Source organism: Limanda limanda, chromosome 7, assembly GCF_963576545.1.
Source record: "Limanda limanda chromosome 7, fLimLim1.1, whole genome shotgun sequence".
Classification (NCBI taxonomy): Eukaryota; Metazoa; Chordata; class Actinopteri; order Pleuronectiformes; family Pleuronectidae; genus Limanda; species Limanda limanda.
In genome coordinates, this window is record NC_083642.1 from 10,735,622 (window position 1) to 10,754,714 (window position 19,093).

The 19,093-nt window shown below is 45.4% G+C and overlaps 1 protein-coding gene across 2 annotated transcripts in view; it reads left to right on the plus strand.

Annotated features, from left to right (window-relative positions):
- Positions 1–14,394: 14,394 nt before the first annotated feature.
- Positions 14,395–19,093, plus strand: part of slc2a4rg (SLC2A4 regulator) — a 39,071-nt gene continuing 34,372 nt past the window's right edge. For both annotated transcript variants that reach the window (XM_061075500.1, XM_061075501.1), the window contains exons 1-2: positions 14,395–14,892; positions 17,303–17,538. In XM_061075500.1, coding sequence (XP_060931483.1) covers positions 14,629–14,892; positions 17,303–17,538 — 500 coding nt within the window. In that variant the 5' untranslated portion in view covers positions 14,395–14,628. The remainder of the gene's footprint in view (positions 14,893–17,302; positions 17,539–19,093) is intronic.

A 19,093-nucleotide genomic window follows, 5' to 3' on the forward strand; every position in this document is an offset into this window, starting at 1 on the left:
ACGGATTTCCACGAAACTTGGCGGAAGAATGTAGCATGAACCAAGGAAGAACCCATTAGATCTAGTGTTGGTAAAGCTAGCATGAGTAGCTTATTGAAAATATGCAACAGATACATCCCCTCATCCCTTCTCATCAAAGCTACATAACACATGAATGTGACCTGATAATTGCTAGAAGCCGACTTTCCCGTGACTCACTCGCTAACTTCGGGCAATCGTCTCTGCTTCCGCTGTGTATGTCACCCGGCTGAAGACTTTGGTTATGATGATCGGGACTTGAAGAGGATTTCAACAAATAACTTACCAACCCTATCTCTGAATTGTGGCGTAGATCCGGACAAAGGAGCAGATCCAGGATTTAGTTTTACTCTCTAAAACATTGCTGATTTTAGTTTTTTTTGTATTTACGCCCAATTTTCGATTGAATAATGAGTGGGCACTTTGAAATTATGTTAGAATTTAAGGGGATTACCGACTTGGCAGAGGTATGTGCTGCACTTTGTGTCATTCTAGTGCTCAGATATTATTCAAACTACTTATATGTTAAGTTGAGTCTATTTGTGTGATTCTCGCACCATCTCGCTCACCTGAGATCTCACACCTTGCGTGATGCAGATCCTCACCCTCCAAAGTGCGAGAGCAGTTCTCTCACCTGCACTCTGGAGCCTTTGTCTTCTTACTTCTTCTCAATCTCGTCACTCTCTCACCATATCAACTGTTTCCTATGGCTACAGCCTCCTCCGGGGATCCACCGGGATCCACAACACTACTGTAGATACATGTTTCTCACACCGAGGCCAGAGCAGGCAACAGCAAAGAGGATCAGCTGAAAGGAAACTACAACATAATGGTTGTGTGTTTTCTTAGTTTTATAATGAAAACTAAAATGGCACTCATAGAGGGCATACCTCTGCTTAACAGTCTCCTGGTTGGGTGCGGCTGTGGCTCAAGGGGTAGAGTAGGTCGGCCCCTAACCAGATAGTTGTTGGTTTGACCCCAGTTTTCCCCTTCCACTTGCACAAAGTGTCCTTGTGCAAGATACTGAAATCCCAAAATGCCCCTGACAAAAAAAAATCCTGATCAATATGCACCAAAATTTAAGGGATTCTTCCTTGGGTCATGGCAAATATATGGAATATAATTATTATTATTATTTATCATTTATAATTATTAAGACGGACAAGAACAACAAAAAAAGTAAAGTAGGGTTACGTTTTTTGAGGGACATCCTCTACTTTGTCAAAAACCCGACGCCCGCCCCCCTCACTGTTTGACTGGGTTGTTGTTATGAAGCAAGGACATTCGTGCCCTCGCCGGGTGCTGATAGTATCTATGCGCTCTGAGTGTGTGTATGTTCTCTCTCTGTCCACCGGCTCCTGTTGACCTTCCTCACTTTGACGCTGTGTCAGAAAAAGCAAGACCAAGCACCCTCCAGCCGGAGAGAAAGGGACATCTGTAAATATGGTGAGACATGCATTCGTTTTTTACCCTCTCCATCTCCTCCTGCTCTGTTCCCTGTGAGCGTCCTTCTTTTACAGCTGGTTGTGTGCACAGATCCACATGCGTGTGTTTGCATGGTTTGATCCTGTATTGACGTGTGTGTTTGTGTGTGCGACAGCAGGGCACACTTCGCCATCCCAAACTGAACTCCATGAGCAAATCGGACACCAGGCTGCACGAGATCAATCGCTTTCCCTGCAATGGAAACTGTAAGTGAGGGCCGACAGTTTGTGTGTGACAGTGTATGACACACGACCCTGAGCTGTTTCACCATTTCAGTCCTGTCCCCTTCCTCCTCCTCCTCCTCCTCTTCCTCCCTGTGCAGCTGTTGGGAAGAGCCGTCCAGCCAGCATGGACCTCCTGCTCCTCCACAGCCGCTGCTCCCAGACAGACCTGAGGCCCTCCCATGGGCGCCAGCTACCCCAGATCCCCACCAGTCCCCAGGGATCTGGCCACGGGGAGGGAGGGGAGACGGGAGGAGAAGGGGTAGGAGGAGGAGGAGGAGGAGCAGGAGCAGGGGCAGGAGTAGTGGAGGCCAGAGACCACACGTATACCGAGGTGGGCCTGCGCAACAACCCCACCCCGACCCACGGCCTGGACGACGGCCTGTACGAAAGTGTAAACGTCCGGGAGGGGGACACGGGGCCCAAGGTGCCCTCCGCCCCCCCGTCCACTTCATCCAACACGCCAGCTTTAGTCAGGGCTGCCCAGAGCCCACCAGCTCATACCAACGGAGGCCGCAATGGAAACGGGCTTGGGAACGTATGTATATACACGTAGATCCAACACATGCTTTATACCATCAAATGCAATGGAACATATCGACCCAGTCAACTCTCTAGACATGTTCGACAGCTAAGCAGATATTGTTTTGCCCACAGGGAGGCAGAGGGAACGGCAGAGGGAACGGCAGGGGGAACGGCAGGGGGAACGGCCGGGGGAACGGCACCATTAACGGTCCGGTGAATGGAAGAGGCAATGGGGGGGGCGCCCTCAGTAGTTCCCCTCTGTCTTCTGTTAAATCTCTGGCCGTTCAAGAACCGACTGCAGCCGAGTACGCGTCCATACGCAAGTTCAAAAAGGTAATTTTATTAACACACACACATCACTTGTTTAGCCGTGTTGATTCAGTACATTATAAGATTGTTTTTATGGGATTTTTAAACTCTATATTGTCTTATTTACCAGAACAATCAAACAAAAAATGATCAATGATTTGCAGATTTTATAACATTTCTGAAGGTTTTGTGATTTGATTGGATGAAACGTATTTACTGACATCCCACTGAACCAGAGACTAGAGCAATCAGGGTATTGGATGTTTAATGTACTTTAATAACTCTGCATGTAGATATAAAAAGGAATCCATTATCTTATCAGGCTTTGACTCATTAGGTTTAATTAATGGAAGATTAGTATCGACACACAGACGCAAGAAAAATCCTAAAACGCTCTGTGGACTTTTTTGCTGCGTGCACATTTATAGATAATGTTTTTCTCTGTTGCCTGGATGTTTGAAGGTTGACAAGACGAGCAGGAAGGAAAACAACGGCGCCGACAGCCAGTCAGACAGCCAGTCGAGCGTGAGTGATTCACCCTCCGCTGCTCCGCCCCCTCTGCATCGCAGTCAGGAGTTTCCACGCAAGCCGCTGGAGCCGTTCCACCTGCACTCCTTCCCAAAGGTACAGGAATCATCGGTTCAATATGCTCCCCATCAACCTCAGACCCCCCCGCACATCACCACCCAAACCCCTCCACCCCTCCACACTGTAAACCTGCCCGCTCACCACCAGAGGCCACTGTCCACAAACAAACCGCTCCTCATGGTTACATGTGAGGATTTCGATTATTTTAGTGAGTCAATGGCTTCAAATTAAATTATACCAGCCATTTATACTTTATTTCATTTATTTTCATTTATTGTTAGTGTGTCCATGTGTGAAAAAACCTAATAGCTACCAATCAATAATTTATTAACTAACCAACTTTAAATCAACCAATCAATCATCTCTTTATTTGTGTCACACTTTTTGTAGAAGCAATGTAACACAAATTGCTTCAGTGAAGAATATAACACCACCAAAATAATGATATACTTCCAGCTGGGTTGAGTTTTAACAGTTAAGGGGCAGTGGGGAAATAGAGACACAATGCTCGGATGGTGATCAGCCTTTTCCTGTGGGTTTGCTGGCACACACACACACACACACACACACACACACACACACACACACACACACACACACACACACACACACACACACACACACACACACACACACACACACACACACACACACACACACACACACACACACACACACACACACACACACACACACACACACACACACACACACGTCTGCTTCTGTGTGTATGGTTTTGTGTGTTTTCCAGAGCAAAGAAAACCTATTTTGTGTTTGTGATTTAAGGAGACTGATATGGTTGTTAAATACAATTTTTGCTTTAGCTGTGGATGTCGGCCCCTCTGCTGACCTGCACTTTTAATCCGCGTTTCTTCTAAATCCTTGATAGTGTGTGTGTTTGTGTGCGTTTGTGTGCATGTTTGCGAGTACGTGAGTTTCTTCCGCCCCTTTGCACTGTGCTGCGCAGCACGGCATCAGAGTGGCCAGAGTCGAGAGTGGAAGGATGTATTATGTAAGAGCTTGGCAGGCTTCCAAGCCGCCTGTCTGTGTGTGTGTTTGTGTGTGTGTGTGTGTGTGTGTGTGTGTGTGTCGGTGTGTGTGTTCTCATTGAATCAATCAGCAAGTCTATCTAGCAACAGGCTAACAGGTAGCCAGCAGCCACTGTTGCGATAAATAATGGTCACACACTGAAGCCATTTACTCTGCCGCGGCTTCTATTACTCCCCCCCCACTGCACAGGAGGAGCTTAGAAACGTTTAACCATCCTGGTCGCATGTGCACATGCCACCTCATGCTTTCTAATTGCTTTCTAATTGCTCTCCAGCAGCAGCAGTGATAGAAATTTAACAATAGCAGTTACTCGTTTTGTTGTTGTTTCACCACATCCAGCCTGGTTTCTGCTGTTTCCCGGTGAAGGATCGTGAATAATAACTGCTATTAAACGGCCAGAAAATTAAGCTACAATAGAAAAATCTTCACTAGGACCTCGTTAGAATTACTAGTGTGTTTTTGCAGCATTGTCTCGGACTAAATGGATTTGTGTCGAAACCTCGAGGAAAGATTATTCACAGAGGGCGGAGAAACCAATAAAACTCTTAATGAACGCTCAACAATTGAGCAGGCAGTTCCTTGACACTTGCACAGCGCGAGCCATTCAGTAATCTGCTGTGTGGTGACACTTCACTCAGTAGTAACAGAAACATAAAGCTGTGGCAACAGAGGAGAGGAAATGTCAGTAGCATCTGATTCCAGTTAGGAGCTGGTTTCAGAGCAGCTGCCAGCTGAAGAGACTGTTTTCCAACGCCCACTCTCTTTATGACGGTGCCACTTGCCGATTCGTTTGTTTGGATCGTGACTTTAAAAGCTGCCCTCGGAGAGCGCAACAGGAACACAAAAAACTGATCATTTAACACACGTGGATTATTGAAATAGAGACAGTTCTCATCAGAAAGCTGCAGAAGTGACACTTTTATGACTATCACCTTGTTTTGATGAGAGCAGCACGGACCAAATCTGATAAAAAAATGTTTTGCATATTATTCTCACAGTGTAAGTGTGTTGTCATTCATGCAGCCATGATCTCTGACACCTATACATATATACACACACAGACACACAGACAGACACACATGCACAATCTGCTCGTGCTGTGCAACAAGGACACTGTTGACAAGTGAAGACTTTGACAGCTCGTAGGGCTTTGGACCAAAATCTTGAATGCCACTCAGTAGAGTGCATTTCTCAGCCAAGGCCCATCAGTCTCCTTGAGTTCAATAAATATGTCTGAATTTTTCATTAAGATCAATGAGTTATTTTCTGAGAAATCTTCTCTGACCACATCCTTCCACTGGGTTTTCATGGAAATCCAATCAGTTGATTTTTTTTTTTGTATAATCTTGCTTATCAACAAATTAACATACAAACCAACCAACAAACAAACACACAGCGGTGGAAACACAACCTCTTTGGCGGAGGTAAAAAAAAAAAACCAGACACAGTCAAGCACAGCACTGTGTTATTATTACATCTAATTACACGTTTTTAACATTTCTGCATCATTGCAATCGGAATCCATCATAATTACGATACTTGCCTGAGAACCTGAATTGATTTTGTTTACCAGGAGGCCGTGTTCATGGGCAACGGAGAGCAGTACATCTGGAAGCCTCCGGAGGACGATGACATCATCACCTTGCACCCGCCTCCGATCCGTGGCGAGAACGGACAGGGGCACCCGTCCCCCCCGACTGCAAAGGAGGTAGTGCACGTGTGTGTGTGTGTGGTGGTGGTGGTGGGGGGGTGTAGTTGGTAGGAAGGGGGAACCCCTCCACAGGGGAGCGGAAGGACAACAGGCAGACGGAAAGACGCACATGTCTCTGATTTGTGACTGCTGTGTTTACTGAGCCGGGGGGGGGGGGATTTGATTGGGCACGCCGTCATGCTGCCGCTGACCTTTGACCTGCCTGTCATATGAGGTTTTTGCTTCCACCAGTGGATTCGATACACCGATCCATGCACTCCCAACCCCCCCTGCCTGAACCCTGACCCCAATCTCCCAGCGGCCCCCCCCCCGCTCGACTGTAAGTCACACAACGCACCCGGCAGATCAGACATCACTATCACCTGCGGACAAATAATGAATCACCACTTTGCATTCACTCGTTTAGGGGTTCACTGTTTTATCTCATGGGCGCATGCAGACAGAACGTGATGAGCTCTACATGTACACATGTGGCAGAGTGTGTCTGGTGGTGATAGGGGGGGGGGGGGGGAAGCCTGCACTCACCAATCATGTCACAAGCACATGAGCTTCCAAACACAGCAACCCCACTCAATCCCTCTATCAATCCCCCTTTGTTCCCTCTGCTGGACAGTAACTCTGGTGGTGGATGTATGATTGAAGTGTAACTCTGGATTTTGTGACTTCACACAGTTATTAATATAAAAAGGATCATTTAGATGTATCTATTCAGGGAGACAAGTTGGAGTGGAGTAAGTTGTATGAAGTTTTAAGCTGATGGTAACTTTCTTGTTTAAAACAGAGTTGAACCAGAAAGTTCAGGAAGCTGCTGCATGTGGAGATGAAAGGGTTAAGTCTCTGTTGTTTGGCTCAACAGTTCAACTACTCCTCTGCAAGTCAGACTGGAACACAGAGCAGCTGGCCTTGACTGCGTTCTGCAATCGCTCTCCCAATTTATTTTTATTTCCCTCTAACTTTCAGTCCAGTTTTTTTTCTTCCTTTTTTAAACTTTTTCTCTTCCTTATTTGCTGTGTTTTTCCACTGTTTAGTTTGTTGTTGCCCCAACATGCCCATATACTTTGTATCCTCTGGAGGTTGTCAGTTGCAGCCGTCAGAAGGTGTTGAGTTTCCACTCCCACCTAAATCTCCTCCTCTCCTCTGGCGCTCTCTCCTTCTGCTCCACTCCCTTTGTGGCTATTAGGAGGCGCTGCCTTCCCCGACCAATCACGCTGCGCAAAGCACGTCTTACCGGATGAGTATCAACTGCTCGCAGACCGCTTGGAAACTTGCACCGTATATTTGCTATTCAGAAAGTTGATCACACAAAGATGCATCGCTTATGAATACTGTTGTGTTTCCATGGATAATCACAGTGTGCAGAAATTAAAAAGGACTTTCCAAAGCCTAAGTCTGGGCAGAGAGTTAAAGCAGAATCAGCCGAGACTTAACGGAGAGAAGAGCAGGCTGAGGGGAGAAGAAAAGAAAACATACAGTGCACAGGCTTCCTCAACAGCTGCAGCCCAGTTTTGAAATCCCCATCATCTTGTGACTTCCTTCCTCTGCTGCACAGAGCTGCAAATTCTGTGTGCTCAGATGCACCCACACTCGCGCAAGTGCACATACGCACATGCACGCACGCACACACACACACATACAAACACACACACATAATGCACGTTGTGTGCACACAATTGTAGCATACGCCAGGGTCTTTGTTTATCCAAAAAGGTCACACAAGAGATTTGTGGGGGCAGGGTATCCGTGTCGCTGGAGGTTTGTCAGAGACGGAAAGAGAGAGAGAGAGAGAGATCTCCACAATTACAGTCACAGCGGTTTTCACTTTAATCACATTTCCTGATGTTATGTTTCTCTTTTGGAAGATTTAAAATACAAAGGCTCCATGAAAGTAAAGGCAAGGCGAGCTCAAAGAGTTGTGTCCATTGTATGTGTGCTCTCAGGTTTCAGTTTTTTTGGAGCAGAACAAAAATCTGTGTGTGAGTTTGTGAAAGAGAGAGAAAGAGAGAGACAGAGACAGAGATAGAGAGAGAGAGATAAAGAGAGAGAGTTTGCATAGCCGGTGTTTCTCAGGGCCACGAGAGCAGAGCTGTTAGTCTGGGTGTGAACACGGAAGGTAAACATGACGACGTCCCACAATCCTCTGCTCCTGTGCTCTCCTCGTGGAATTTTGACACAGAAATGCCAGAGGTCACAGCGCTGGTGTATCCGAATTCCCCAGAAGACCTCACACTGTAAAAAGCGCACACTTGAACAGAAAAGACACAGAGACACTTTATTTGCAGACTCATGCATACACCTGCAGAGAACACAGTCAGGAGAACAAGTACATTTGCCTCATTCAGAGCAAAGTCCATTAATGAACAACACAGTCTTTTTTCCTCTGCGCGCTGGCTATCATCCAGATCTTTCACACCAGTTCTCCTGCCAAAGCAGTTGTGGTGAAATTTTAACAGGTCCGTCCACTGCAAAGCTAACTTTGTCTCTGTGCCTAGACCGCAACGGACTGATAACACAGTTTACTCTGTCTTATCCTGCCCCGTCAAAATAGGTCAGGTTACAGCACAGAGCAAGCTCTGTCAACACATGTGCAAACTACTGTGCACACCCACACAATCCATGCTCACACACCAAATTAAGAGCATCGTATGTTTACTCTCATGTTAACATATTGTTCCTTTTTACAGTTTATAGGTGCTTAAATGTAGAAATGTGCACATAGTCTACTCTCAGCAAATTCAGAAACCTGAGACTGAAGGTGGGAAAGAGTGATACTGTGCTGTATAACTTCACTTATAGAAACAAGAGCATGAATCAAGCAGAGTTACAGTCACCTTCTATTTCAGGTCCTGTCGCCCATAGACTGAAGGACATAGTTGGACTGTAGTTCATTTCCATTAACTGACACCATACCCTGCTCCTGTCTTCTGTGTGCCCTCAGATTGCAGACACTTACTCCATCGTGTGTAAATCCCAGAAGAAGAAACCTCCTATGGAAAACAACGGAGCTAAGACCCTCCCACGCTCCTTCGGTGGGGATAGGGGAAACCGGGGTCGAGGCAGAGGAGTCCAGGGGCCGGCACGTTCCCAAGAGGAGCCCTGCTATGAGTCGGTTGGAGACAGGTCCTGGTCCACATGCCCAATGGCCGAGTCTGATCCTGCGTACGCTACTATCGACAGCCACCGGAAACGTGAGCAGGTGGGAACCAATAACGGCACACCAGGGGGCAGTGCCACTCTGAAGAGAAAGAAGCCGGTGCCGCCGCCGCCGCCACCGCCGCTGCCGAAGCCGCCGCAGCTGCCACAGCCGCCACCGCCGCCACCGCTGCCGCAGCAACAACAACAGCAACAACAGCCGCAACAACAACAGCAGCCGCAACAACAACAGCAGCCGCAACAACAGGCAGCACCAGCGGCACCTCAGGGCTCAGGACCCACCGCCCCGCCTGCTAGAGGCCTGCCTGGTGGGGAAAACTTCTATGAGAGCATCAGTGATGTGAAACAAGGGGGCAACAGCGCCAGCACCACCACCATCTTCACCTTCAATGATGGGATGGAGATGTACGTCACTGGCCTGTAGCTGGCTGACAGTCAGACGGGCCCCAGAACCCTCTGGTGCTGAGTCAGCAACGGGACCCTGGTCACCTGCCAGCAGGTTACTGTACATAGATACAAAGCCCTCTATAGACAAACAACATGAGGATCCATTTTTGTGTTGACATCAGGTACAAACAGGGTCTTAATCCAGGTTCAGACTTCCCTTGATTGCTCTGCACTTCAGAACCAGCCTACGCCTAGTCCAGCCCAAATATGGACCAAATACATTTCAACGACCGAGAAAAAAAAACAAAGAAAAGAAAACTGGAATTAACTGTACAACTTAAATCTACTGTCACTGACCATACTCACCTGTCTGTGCATCATTTTCCATAATATCTTTATTTTTATAAGAACACCGTACTCTTTAAAGAGTATGTGATGAAACTCACAACATGAGAGAGAAAAAAAAACACACTTTAATATATGTATAACTAAAGAAATGTGCATGCATTGGGCAAAATCAAACACAACTGAACATAAAGTGTAGTAGCAAGGAGCCTGGATGTATTAAGAGTGTAAGGCACAATGATAGCTATTGTCACCCATAATCACACACAGCCACAAGCACACACACACACACAGACACACAGACACACACCCATAGGCCTCATCTTGGTGAGACTTATGTAATATAAGCAGATGGATGTTACAGAGATTTGCTGTGCTTAGCTCTCACTGAGCAAACATCTGAAACAGGTTCTCGGTGCACAGTGGGCTAATGCCTGGCCGACTGCATTGTGGTGCCTTGTTCAAACAAAGCCCATATAATTTGTAGTTCTCCTTCAGCAAAGAGGCCAGTAAAGCCTTTTGTCACAGTTACATCAATTACCTTCAACATGTATTAGCAATTACCAATAACAACCCTTGTGATATATATATATATGAAAAGGGACTTCTTGCGCAATAAAGTTAATTATGAGATTAGTTAACAATAGGTGCTCAGATTTGACAAACATCTGTAGCCAGAGGCATGATGACACACCTCAGCACACACCCCTCACGGATACACTCAGACTTGGCGGGGTCATGCAGGGTGAAGTGATCAGGTCAGGGGCATCGAGTGGGTGACAGGTTTCACAATGTGAGATGTTTACTGTGTTACTGGGATCAAATGAGGGGAGAATATTAAGAACTACAAATAAATAAGGAAGTGAAAGTGTCCAAAATAGCACAGGCTGTTTCATTCCATGCAGTTGATATGTCATAACATTTTGGCTTGGTTTCAGGACCAGTTTAATTTTGCACTAGTCAGCTGCAGGACTGGTTTGCCTAATCGTGCATTAGTGTGCTTTAAAGGGTGTGTCCAAAACGCCGTCCTGATTCGCTCCCATGGTCTCCAGACAGAACCAGAGTGGCCCTGAAGCTCACCAGACTTAAGTCTGTTTGAAACAGCAACAGAAGCCTCGGGGTTCCAAGAAAAATAAAGAGCCGGCCACGAAAATTGCCAGCGAGTGTCCTTTGGAAGGTTGCCCCTCGCCCCCTCTCCCCCACCCTCGTCTCCAGCCTCTGAGTTCTCTCCCTTTGTAAACACTGTCTTTCCCATGTAGATTTGGGGAACATTCAAACAGCGGAAGAAAACAAAACATTAGAGCCTTAATAAATGGGCGTAAAGATAAGAGTTGGAGAGGGATACAAACTGCTCACAGGCTGAGACACGGAGGACGCATTAGAATGACCTGCCTGAGACAAACATGAGAAAACAAAGAAAACACGGGTTTTAAAATGTTAGTAGCATACGCTCACAAATGCTACTGCGTCTGAAAGTATGTACAAATGATTGCACTCTGTATTTTATGCACTGTTTCTCTTTTTTCTTACCTACTGACAATACCATTGGTTAAATAGCTCATGCCACTGCCATAAAAACAGTATGTTTATGTTGTTGATGCAATTTTTTCTGCTTGATCAAAAAAAGTGCATGCTTTGATATATGGAGATGAAAACAAATATTGTGGTACTTAATTGATCTCTTGTTCGTTGAACTTTTCTGTTGTACTTTTTTGCCGCGTGATGCAAAGCAGCATTCTACTTTCTCTTTTTTTACAAAGCAACAACTCGGAGGAAGAGAGAAGAGAACATTAGAGAGAGAGAGACGGAGAGAGAGAGAGAGAGAGAGAGACGGAGAGAGAGAGAGAGAGAGAGAGAGAGAGAGAGAGAGAGAGAGAGAGAGAGAGAGAGAGAGAGAGAGAGAGAAAGCACAGAGAGTTTATGGCAGAGAATTGTTTATCCTCCCCTCTGGTGGAGCAAGACAGAGCGATGAAGGTGGGGGAGGGAGATGAAGAACAGCTTGTGTGGAGTTGGATGAGGATCGCTACAAATGGACATGGATCCAAAGGACCCTCCTCCCCCCCATAGCGTGTGTACACTCATACACTGGCAGGCACACACACACACACACACACTGCAACATTGAGCCATGTGCGTTTTCAGTTTTCGGGAAAGAAGCACATTTTGCTTCCACTTGGTCGACCCTTGCACACACTCCTCCCCCGGCTGTGTTCAGCCTCCAGTAACCGACACAGGCCTCTCTCTCTTCTCTGCTCCACCTCGCTCCCTCGCTCCCTGGCTGTGCAGGGGAGTGGCGTTTGATGTCCAGTTCTGAGGGACTCTGGGGAGTGATATGAGGGGGGGGTTGGGATGGGGGGGTTTGGGATGGGGGGGTTTGGGATGGGGGTGAGACAGAGGCTGCGGGTCAGGCCAACCCCACGTCTGATATGAACGATGCACCAACGGCTCAACCACTGTCTGAAATGAGAAATGGCGAACAGCTGAGGCGCTTAACAAGCTCTGCTGAGGCTACGCTTTAGACACCGCTGGCAGGAAATCACTATCACACTCAATCCTTCTCCTCTGGCTGTCACTTTACGCGTCACCGTTTCTTTATCCTAAGAGAAAGCACTGATCTGATATATTTTTTGCTGAGCACTGTCACACGCCAATCGAGACGGACGTTCACTGCACAATCGAAATACAGTATGATGATGTAAATGTGTAAAAAATACTCTGTTGCTGTTCTGATGTTGTTCCAATGTAACATACAGTATACAGTATATTTGTTGAAAAAAAAAAAAGATGGTTATCACAGACACAATGTACTTTGTGGATGCAAAGTGTTTCATGCTTTCCAGGCAGATACAGATGCTGTTTGTTAATCGTCTTCAGATATAATTATGGGCCAAAACTGCTGTGACAGCTGTAGCCAATGTTGTATGTACTTAAAGCACAGGGTTTAGTCTAAAAATAGCAAATATAATAAAAAATATAGTGACAGTGCAGATATGCAAAAGATTGTAATGTTTTATATTAACCTTCATAAAATATTTAAGTGAGTTTTTACTTTTCTAATAAAGTGGCACATTATAACGCGTCTCTGTCTTTTGCCTGTGGTGTTATTGCTTCATGCACTTAATTATACCAGGTTAAATCTCTGGAGCAGCCTTACAGTAATAACTGTAACTTACAATAAATTCATTTTGCAGTAAAAATGGGTTTGTGTAGTATTAAGCAATACACTTTAAGGGGCTCTGCAGGCACTTTAGAAATAGGTTATATTGAGAGACAGGGAAACAAACAATGATATACTGCATCTCTCAATAATAAAACGTGTTGGTGTTCATAAAGTCCCTCTTCCTATGACTACATCAAGGAAGTTGTTACAAAATGATATTAATATCATGTATATGCATCTAATGTTAACAGGAACAGTTCAGACAAACAAATACTTTGCAATGAGACTACATTCTCCACTGTGTATCTATATGCTACCGGAAAAAAAATATTCCCCCATTTTCATATTCAAATATTATCTTTTGCATTGCAAAGAAATGAAAAAAGCAAAGTGTCTCTTAGTGTGTCCACTTTATAACGCAATCAAGTCACAAACTGGACCTCAAAGTTGGCTTGGATGTAAATCAATAAGTGTGGGAAAGTGGTCTCAGACTTTTGGAACCCACTGTAGCATGACAGTCTCCGTGTTTATTGCAGTATAATTGTCTTGGGTTCCTTATTTAGTACAGTGTTATTGTGAGCGGTGGAAGTACATGTATTAGGTTTAAAGGTACTGGTACTTTCCCCTGAATATCTCCAGTTTCTGCTACTTCACTACATGTCAGAGGAAAATATTGTATTTTTACTCCACTACATGTATCAGAAGGTCGGCTACTTCATTTCAAGATTTTACATCTCAAATGCGATCAGTTCAAAAATAGGATGCAACAGTTCAAACATCAGTCAAATCAAAACACAGAAATGGCTCAATCCACTTTTATCACTCTGGGGCCATTTTTGAAACACTTGGAAGCAAATTTACATTTAAATTGAATCAAAGTCCAATGCTAATAATTTTGTTTAACTTGTAATTCAACGTTTATATACCGTGCTATCATAATTTGTACACAAGCAGAAGATCTTGGCTTCTAACACCACTGCTTAGTGTTTGCAGACGCCATCATGTTAATGTTTACACGATGACAACTGGGCTCTTAAGACACATCCCATAATAGATCGAATTTTGAAACTTCTGCTGGAGTAAACAATCTGCATCGATAATAACACGCTTGCACAGTTTGGTTCGTGCACTGACACTAGCACGGCTCTAGCACGGCTCTAGCACGGCTCGCTCTGCAGGCGGGTAAATGCGCAGGTCTCCGGCCTCCGCCACAGACACCGGCCGGTAAACTGCAGGACACGCCCCCCTCCCGGCCTTCCACCCACATCATTCGGATTAAAAAACACAGTGATTGACGCGGCGGCGGCAGCCAATCAGCGCCCGCCTCGCCGTGGAAGCGTGCCAGAATGTGATGTTTATGCGCTCGGCGGACCAATGGGAGCGAGGCAGAGGGGGGCGTGGCGTGGGTTTGGAGGAAAGAGGCAAAACAAGCTTGAATCGTCCGGACCGGGCGGCAGCTGGAGATCCTGCTGGAGGCGGCGGTGCAGGGAGAGAAAACCCCAAACTTTACATGTAGAGTAGAAAGTTCCAGAGTCGGATCCAGTCGAGACGACCCCGATCAATGTATCAAACTCCAGCAATTTGCACTAAAACCTTTAGAAAGCTGGTTTTCTTTCTTTAGTCTCCACTCGCCCCCCCTCCCGGCTCTGAAGAAGAAGAAGAAGGAAAAAAAAAGAAAAATGGATTCCAGATACATTTCGGAGAACTCCTCGGTTGGGACGAGGGTCGGCGGCGGCGGCGGAGGAGGGGCGGACTTCGGGTGCCGGGCAGGCCGTTCCGTGCTGCGCGACGCCCGGGTCCTCCCCCCGGGGAACAGCGGGCCCGCGGTGCCGGTGTTCACCCGCGGGCCGGTGCTCTACAAGTTCGTCATGGACGTCAGCACGGGGGGGGTGAAAGGTGGAAGAGCCCCCGCGGGAGGGAGTTTAATGTTCGACCCGGAAAAAGTAAGTGACGTTCAGAATTGTTTTCTGCGTGTGTGTGTGTGTGTGTATGTGCGACTCCCGTCAAGTGTCAACAAACACAACATGGACCGTGACGCTGTGCACTGGGGGAGTTTGACAGCTTATAATGAGACGTGTGTGTCACCCGCCGCTCCGCACCGTGTTGTGTTGTGTTGTGTGTTCTTTACCGGACTCACAACTCTCCAGCCTCCTCGGCAAAGTGTCGGTCATTTCGCCGACTGACGTCTGCGCTACGTCGCATCCAGACGGATTAAATGGCGGCGGCTCGTTCTGTGTGCAAAAGTTTAGCAGAAAGGGGGGAAGGGACTTTCAAACTACCGGCCACGCAGCCCCCTCCCCCCCGGCAACTTCAGGGCGGAGCTACAGCAGAGGCGTTGTTAGGATGGGTGGGGGGGGAGTCCAGGCCTGCCAAGCCCAGAAATCTCAACACGTCCAACCCACTTTTCAAAATAAACAACACATAAGACACACAACATCCACATCATCATCTACTTCTGTTGCTTTTTCATCACATTGTTTCTACTCAATCCATCGAATATTCACAATGGTGATTTCCACAGTTATATCCATTTGTAAATGGTCTGTATTTATATATATATATATATATATATATATATATATATATATATATATATTGCTTTTCCAGTCAACTCAAAGTCATTTCCACACTCGCACCCATGCACTTTTACTATGAGCTTCAGCATCTTGCCCAAAACAAGAATGGAACCGCTGACCTTCTGGTTAGAGGATGACCGCTCTACCCACTCAGCCACAGCCGCCCGGTCTACTTCCAAAAATGTTTGATAACCTCTCATCGGCCATCTGCAAAATGTCGATGACCCAACTAGTCTAAACTACTCTCTGTGTTCGTAACTATGTGATTGTCGCAGGATTGTGAGGTATGACAACAACGTCAGCCAGTGGAAAGTCCCGCAATAAATTTGTGGTGTTGATTGTGCAAATAGACGTGCAGTAAAAACAGACTGCAAAAGAAGCTAACAAAATAAACACAATCACTATGTGCAAATAGAGTGAAGCTGCTCCGGTGCAGCAGGACAACAAGCTGGGCAAGGGCGGACATTAACATTTAATTACTATGCAGATGTGATGGATTTGTGACCAGAGGACAATAGTGCAATGAAGGAGGTTGCAAAGATGTAGGAACCAATATGGATTATTAATTTACAAGCACGTTGAAGGACCATCTTTAAATGTACAGATAAACTTGTTGCTCTTATTTTCATTTGTTCCTGCTGCCAGTTTTGAAAATTGACCAACGCTTGTCTCATGACTTCTGCTTCTATTGTGAGACAAGGGCTCCTTATGAACTGTGACAAATTCGAACTGTGACAAATGCTCAGTCTGTCCATTCTGATCTGATGCTCTCCTCTTCTTCACCTATCTGTCGGTGTCTTGTCTATCTGTCGCTCTCCTCATCTCTTCGCCTCTCTCCTGCTCCAAAAAAGGATACAATCAAACGTATGTCAACATAAATCTAACTGCATCTCCCATATTAAATGTGACAATTACTTCTTAAACATATTTTATTCATCGCTTTATCAATTAATAGACTTAACCAATTATTTGAACACACCGATCAATATCACATTGGGAAAACTATTAATACCTTAAAGTTGCCAAAAAGTTGCAAAATTGTCATCAATACTAATTATTCCATATGTTTTGATAGTTACACATAACACAGCAGTACTGGGTGGCCAATACAGGCAGGTTTTCAATACAGCAACAAGTGCACATTAATCAGCACAATTTTCCTCCGGTGGATTCTGTGATCTGATAATATCTATATATCTACCACAGCATCATCCCTTGCACTTTGCACCTCTGTTGCTTTTTCAACATCTCCCGCTCAGATTCTTTCTGCTTAATCCTTTGAATATATATAATGGTGATTTAAATAGTTATTATAATTTATAAAGGTCTACTTGATGTGTTTGCTCTCAAAAACGTTTGACAACCCCTGAGCTGGAATAGCTAGGTTGCCACAGAGCACAAGTTTGCAAACAAAGCTCACAAAGTTTGCACTGCGCATGAGCCAAGGTATGGGAAGTAGATCAGCTGCTTGACTGAAACGCAGATGACCCAAAATCTATAAGCAGTAATCTGAGAAAGTTCTCTCTGGTTTTCCTTTTCATATGTGACTCAAGATTTATGTTTTTCAGCTTCTGAACTTATGCTAGCTAATAACAAGCAAACCTGATATGTGTTACTTATACTTAACTTTATAAAATGTGTAAATGGGCAACAGGAAAAGAAATGGGTATTTATTAGGTCCAATAACAGGACTGTATTTATTTTACATGCAAGATATACAGCCATGAATTTTCCAATAGATAGACTGACTCTAACATTCATTATTTTAATTTTCTAGACTGGTCTTGGGGATCATAAAGACACTGGCTCCACTGGGATCTTGAAGAGGGCCAGTCCCACTCACTGCCCTGGCATCAACGGTCTTTTACCAGGTGGCTTCAAACATCTGGACATCAGCAACCCGTGGAAACAGGCAGAGCTGGCCAACAGCTTCAGGGCAGCACAAGTGCAAAACGCACCACCGGCAGAAAGACAACCGCTCCCTTCCTCCCACATCCCTGTCCCCAGAAACAGGTACAGAGGCCATTAATCTTCTTAAACCCCGTTGTATCTTTATCTTTGGTTTTCTTGTGTTTTATCGGTGTTGAGAGAGAAAAGACATCGCCTTCAAGTTTTGCGGCCATTTCATGGGTTTCTAACATTACTGTGGCATTTAACCATGAGGTTTGGGCAAATGTGTAATCACCCTAGTGAACTCTGGAGCACATAGTTATCTACCAGACCTATCTGTTATGGCATAGCTCTAGTTTCAATTCAGCCCAGTCCAGGAGCTAATTTGCTTCGGACTTTGTGGTGTTAAAAACAGTCAACATTTTCATGCTCAACTCCGACCCTGTGTTCTATAACCGAGTCCTGACTGGAAGTGGAATGCACCCTCTAGCTGCAACAGCACAGTGGTTGGGTTATGAATGGTGTGGGGGCGTACTGGTCAACTGACCACATGTTTGGTATTCTATCCAGAATAGTTACGAAATATGCCCTAAGCGAGCCAGACCTGGAGATGAGGGCCACGATTTCCCCATCGCTTGACAGAAGGAAAAGAGAGCAAAGGAATGAGATAGTAACAAGATGTTGGTGTTGAGTATTTATAGATCAGTTTACTGTGTTTTGGATGGTTTTCACTAATCAAGCATCTCAGGGTCTTGCTTGCATTATATTCTGTACTTGTTTACCCTCTTTTCACAGGCCATGCTAGCGTATGTTTCGGCCTGACGTGCTCTCTGCATGTCAGGCAGGAAGACAAACTTTGTTTTGCGTTTTGCTTGATGTCTCTTGCTTCAGTGCAGGGAAGTGAACCTTTGTTGCAAATTTTTAAAGATTTACACCGGCACATGTTTACTCAGGAAATTCTTTAATCGTCCTTTGGCAAACATCCATGCACAGTTGCACAGTTTCACACAGAGCAAGCAGAAAATGCATCCAGGGACAAGCCTACTGTACTGATAAGTGATTATGCAACAGGGAAGAGGACTGGGAGAGGCTGCAGGCGGTGCCTAAGTCTTTGTTTTACACTGCTATTGGTTACTGTCTGAATCAAGTTGGTGCTTATACACATTAAGCAACAGCACTTATACATTAACCAAATACCTGGGACAGTACTCTCTACAATCTCAGCAGCCCTTTATTGAATAGGCATTCAACATTCTACCTTATTTTCTAAACCACAGTATATGATTGTTTCAAAATATGTTTGGATATAAGCATTTTAAATGCAGATAGATGGTAAGCTGATTACAGTGTAGTTCAAGAAAACAGTGTAGTTGATCATAGGTGTGGTGGGTGTGTGTGTGTGCCGCACTTGCCTCCTTTCTTTCCTTCTTTCTTCATCATGTGAGCTTCACGTGCCACTGGTCATGTATGATGTGAGGGAGTGTCTCTGGGAAGCGCGCAAGACTGAACACGCTTTTAAACTAAATTGTGGTGAATTTATCACGTCACAAAACTCTCAGAACCAATCAGAGAGAACAAAGGAGAAAGGAGCTGTTGGGTCAAACCCTCACTGTCCTCACCTGCGCGGCTTTATCCCGATATTTAACATCTCTATTCCACAGCATGTTGACGGCTATCT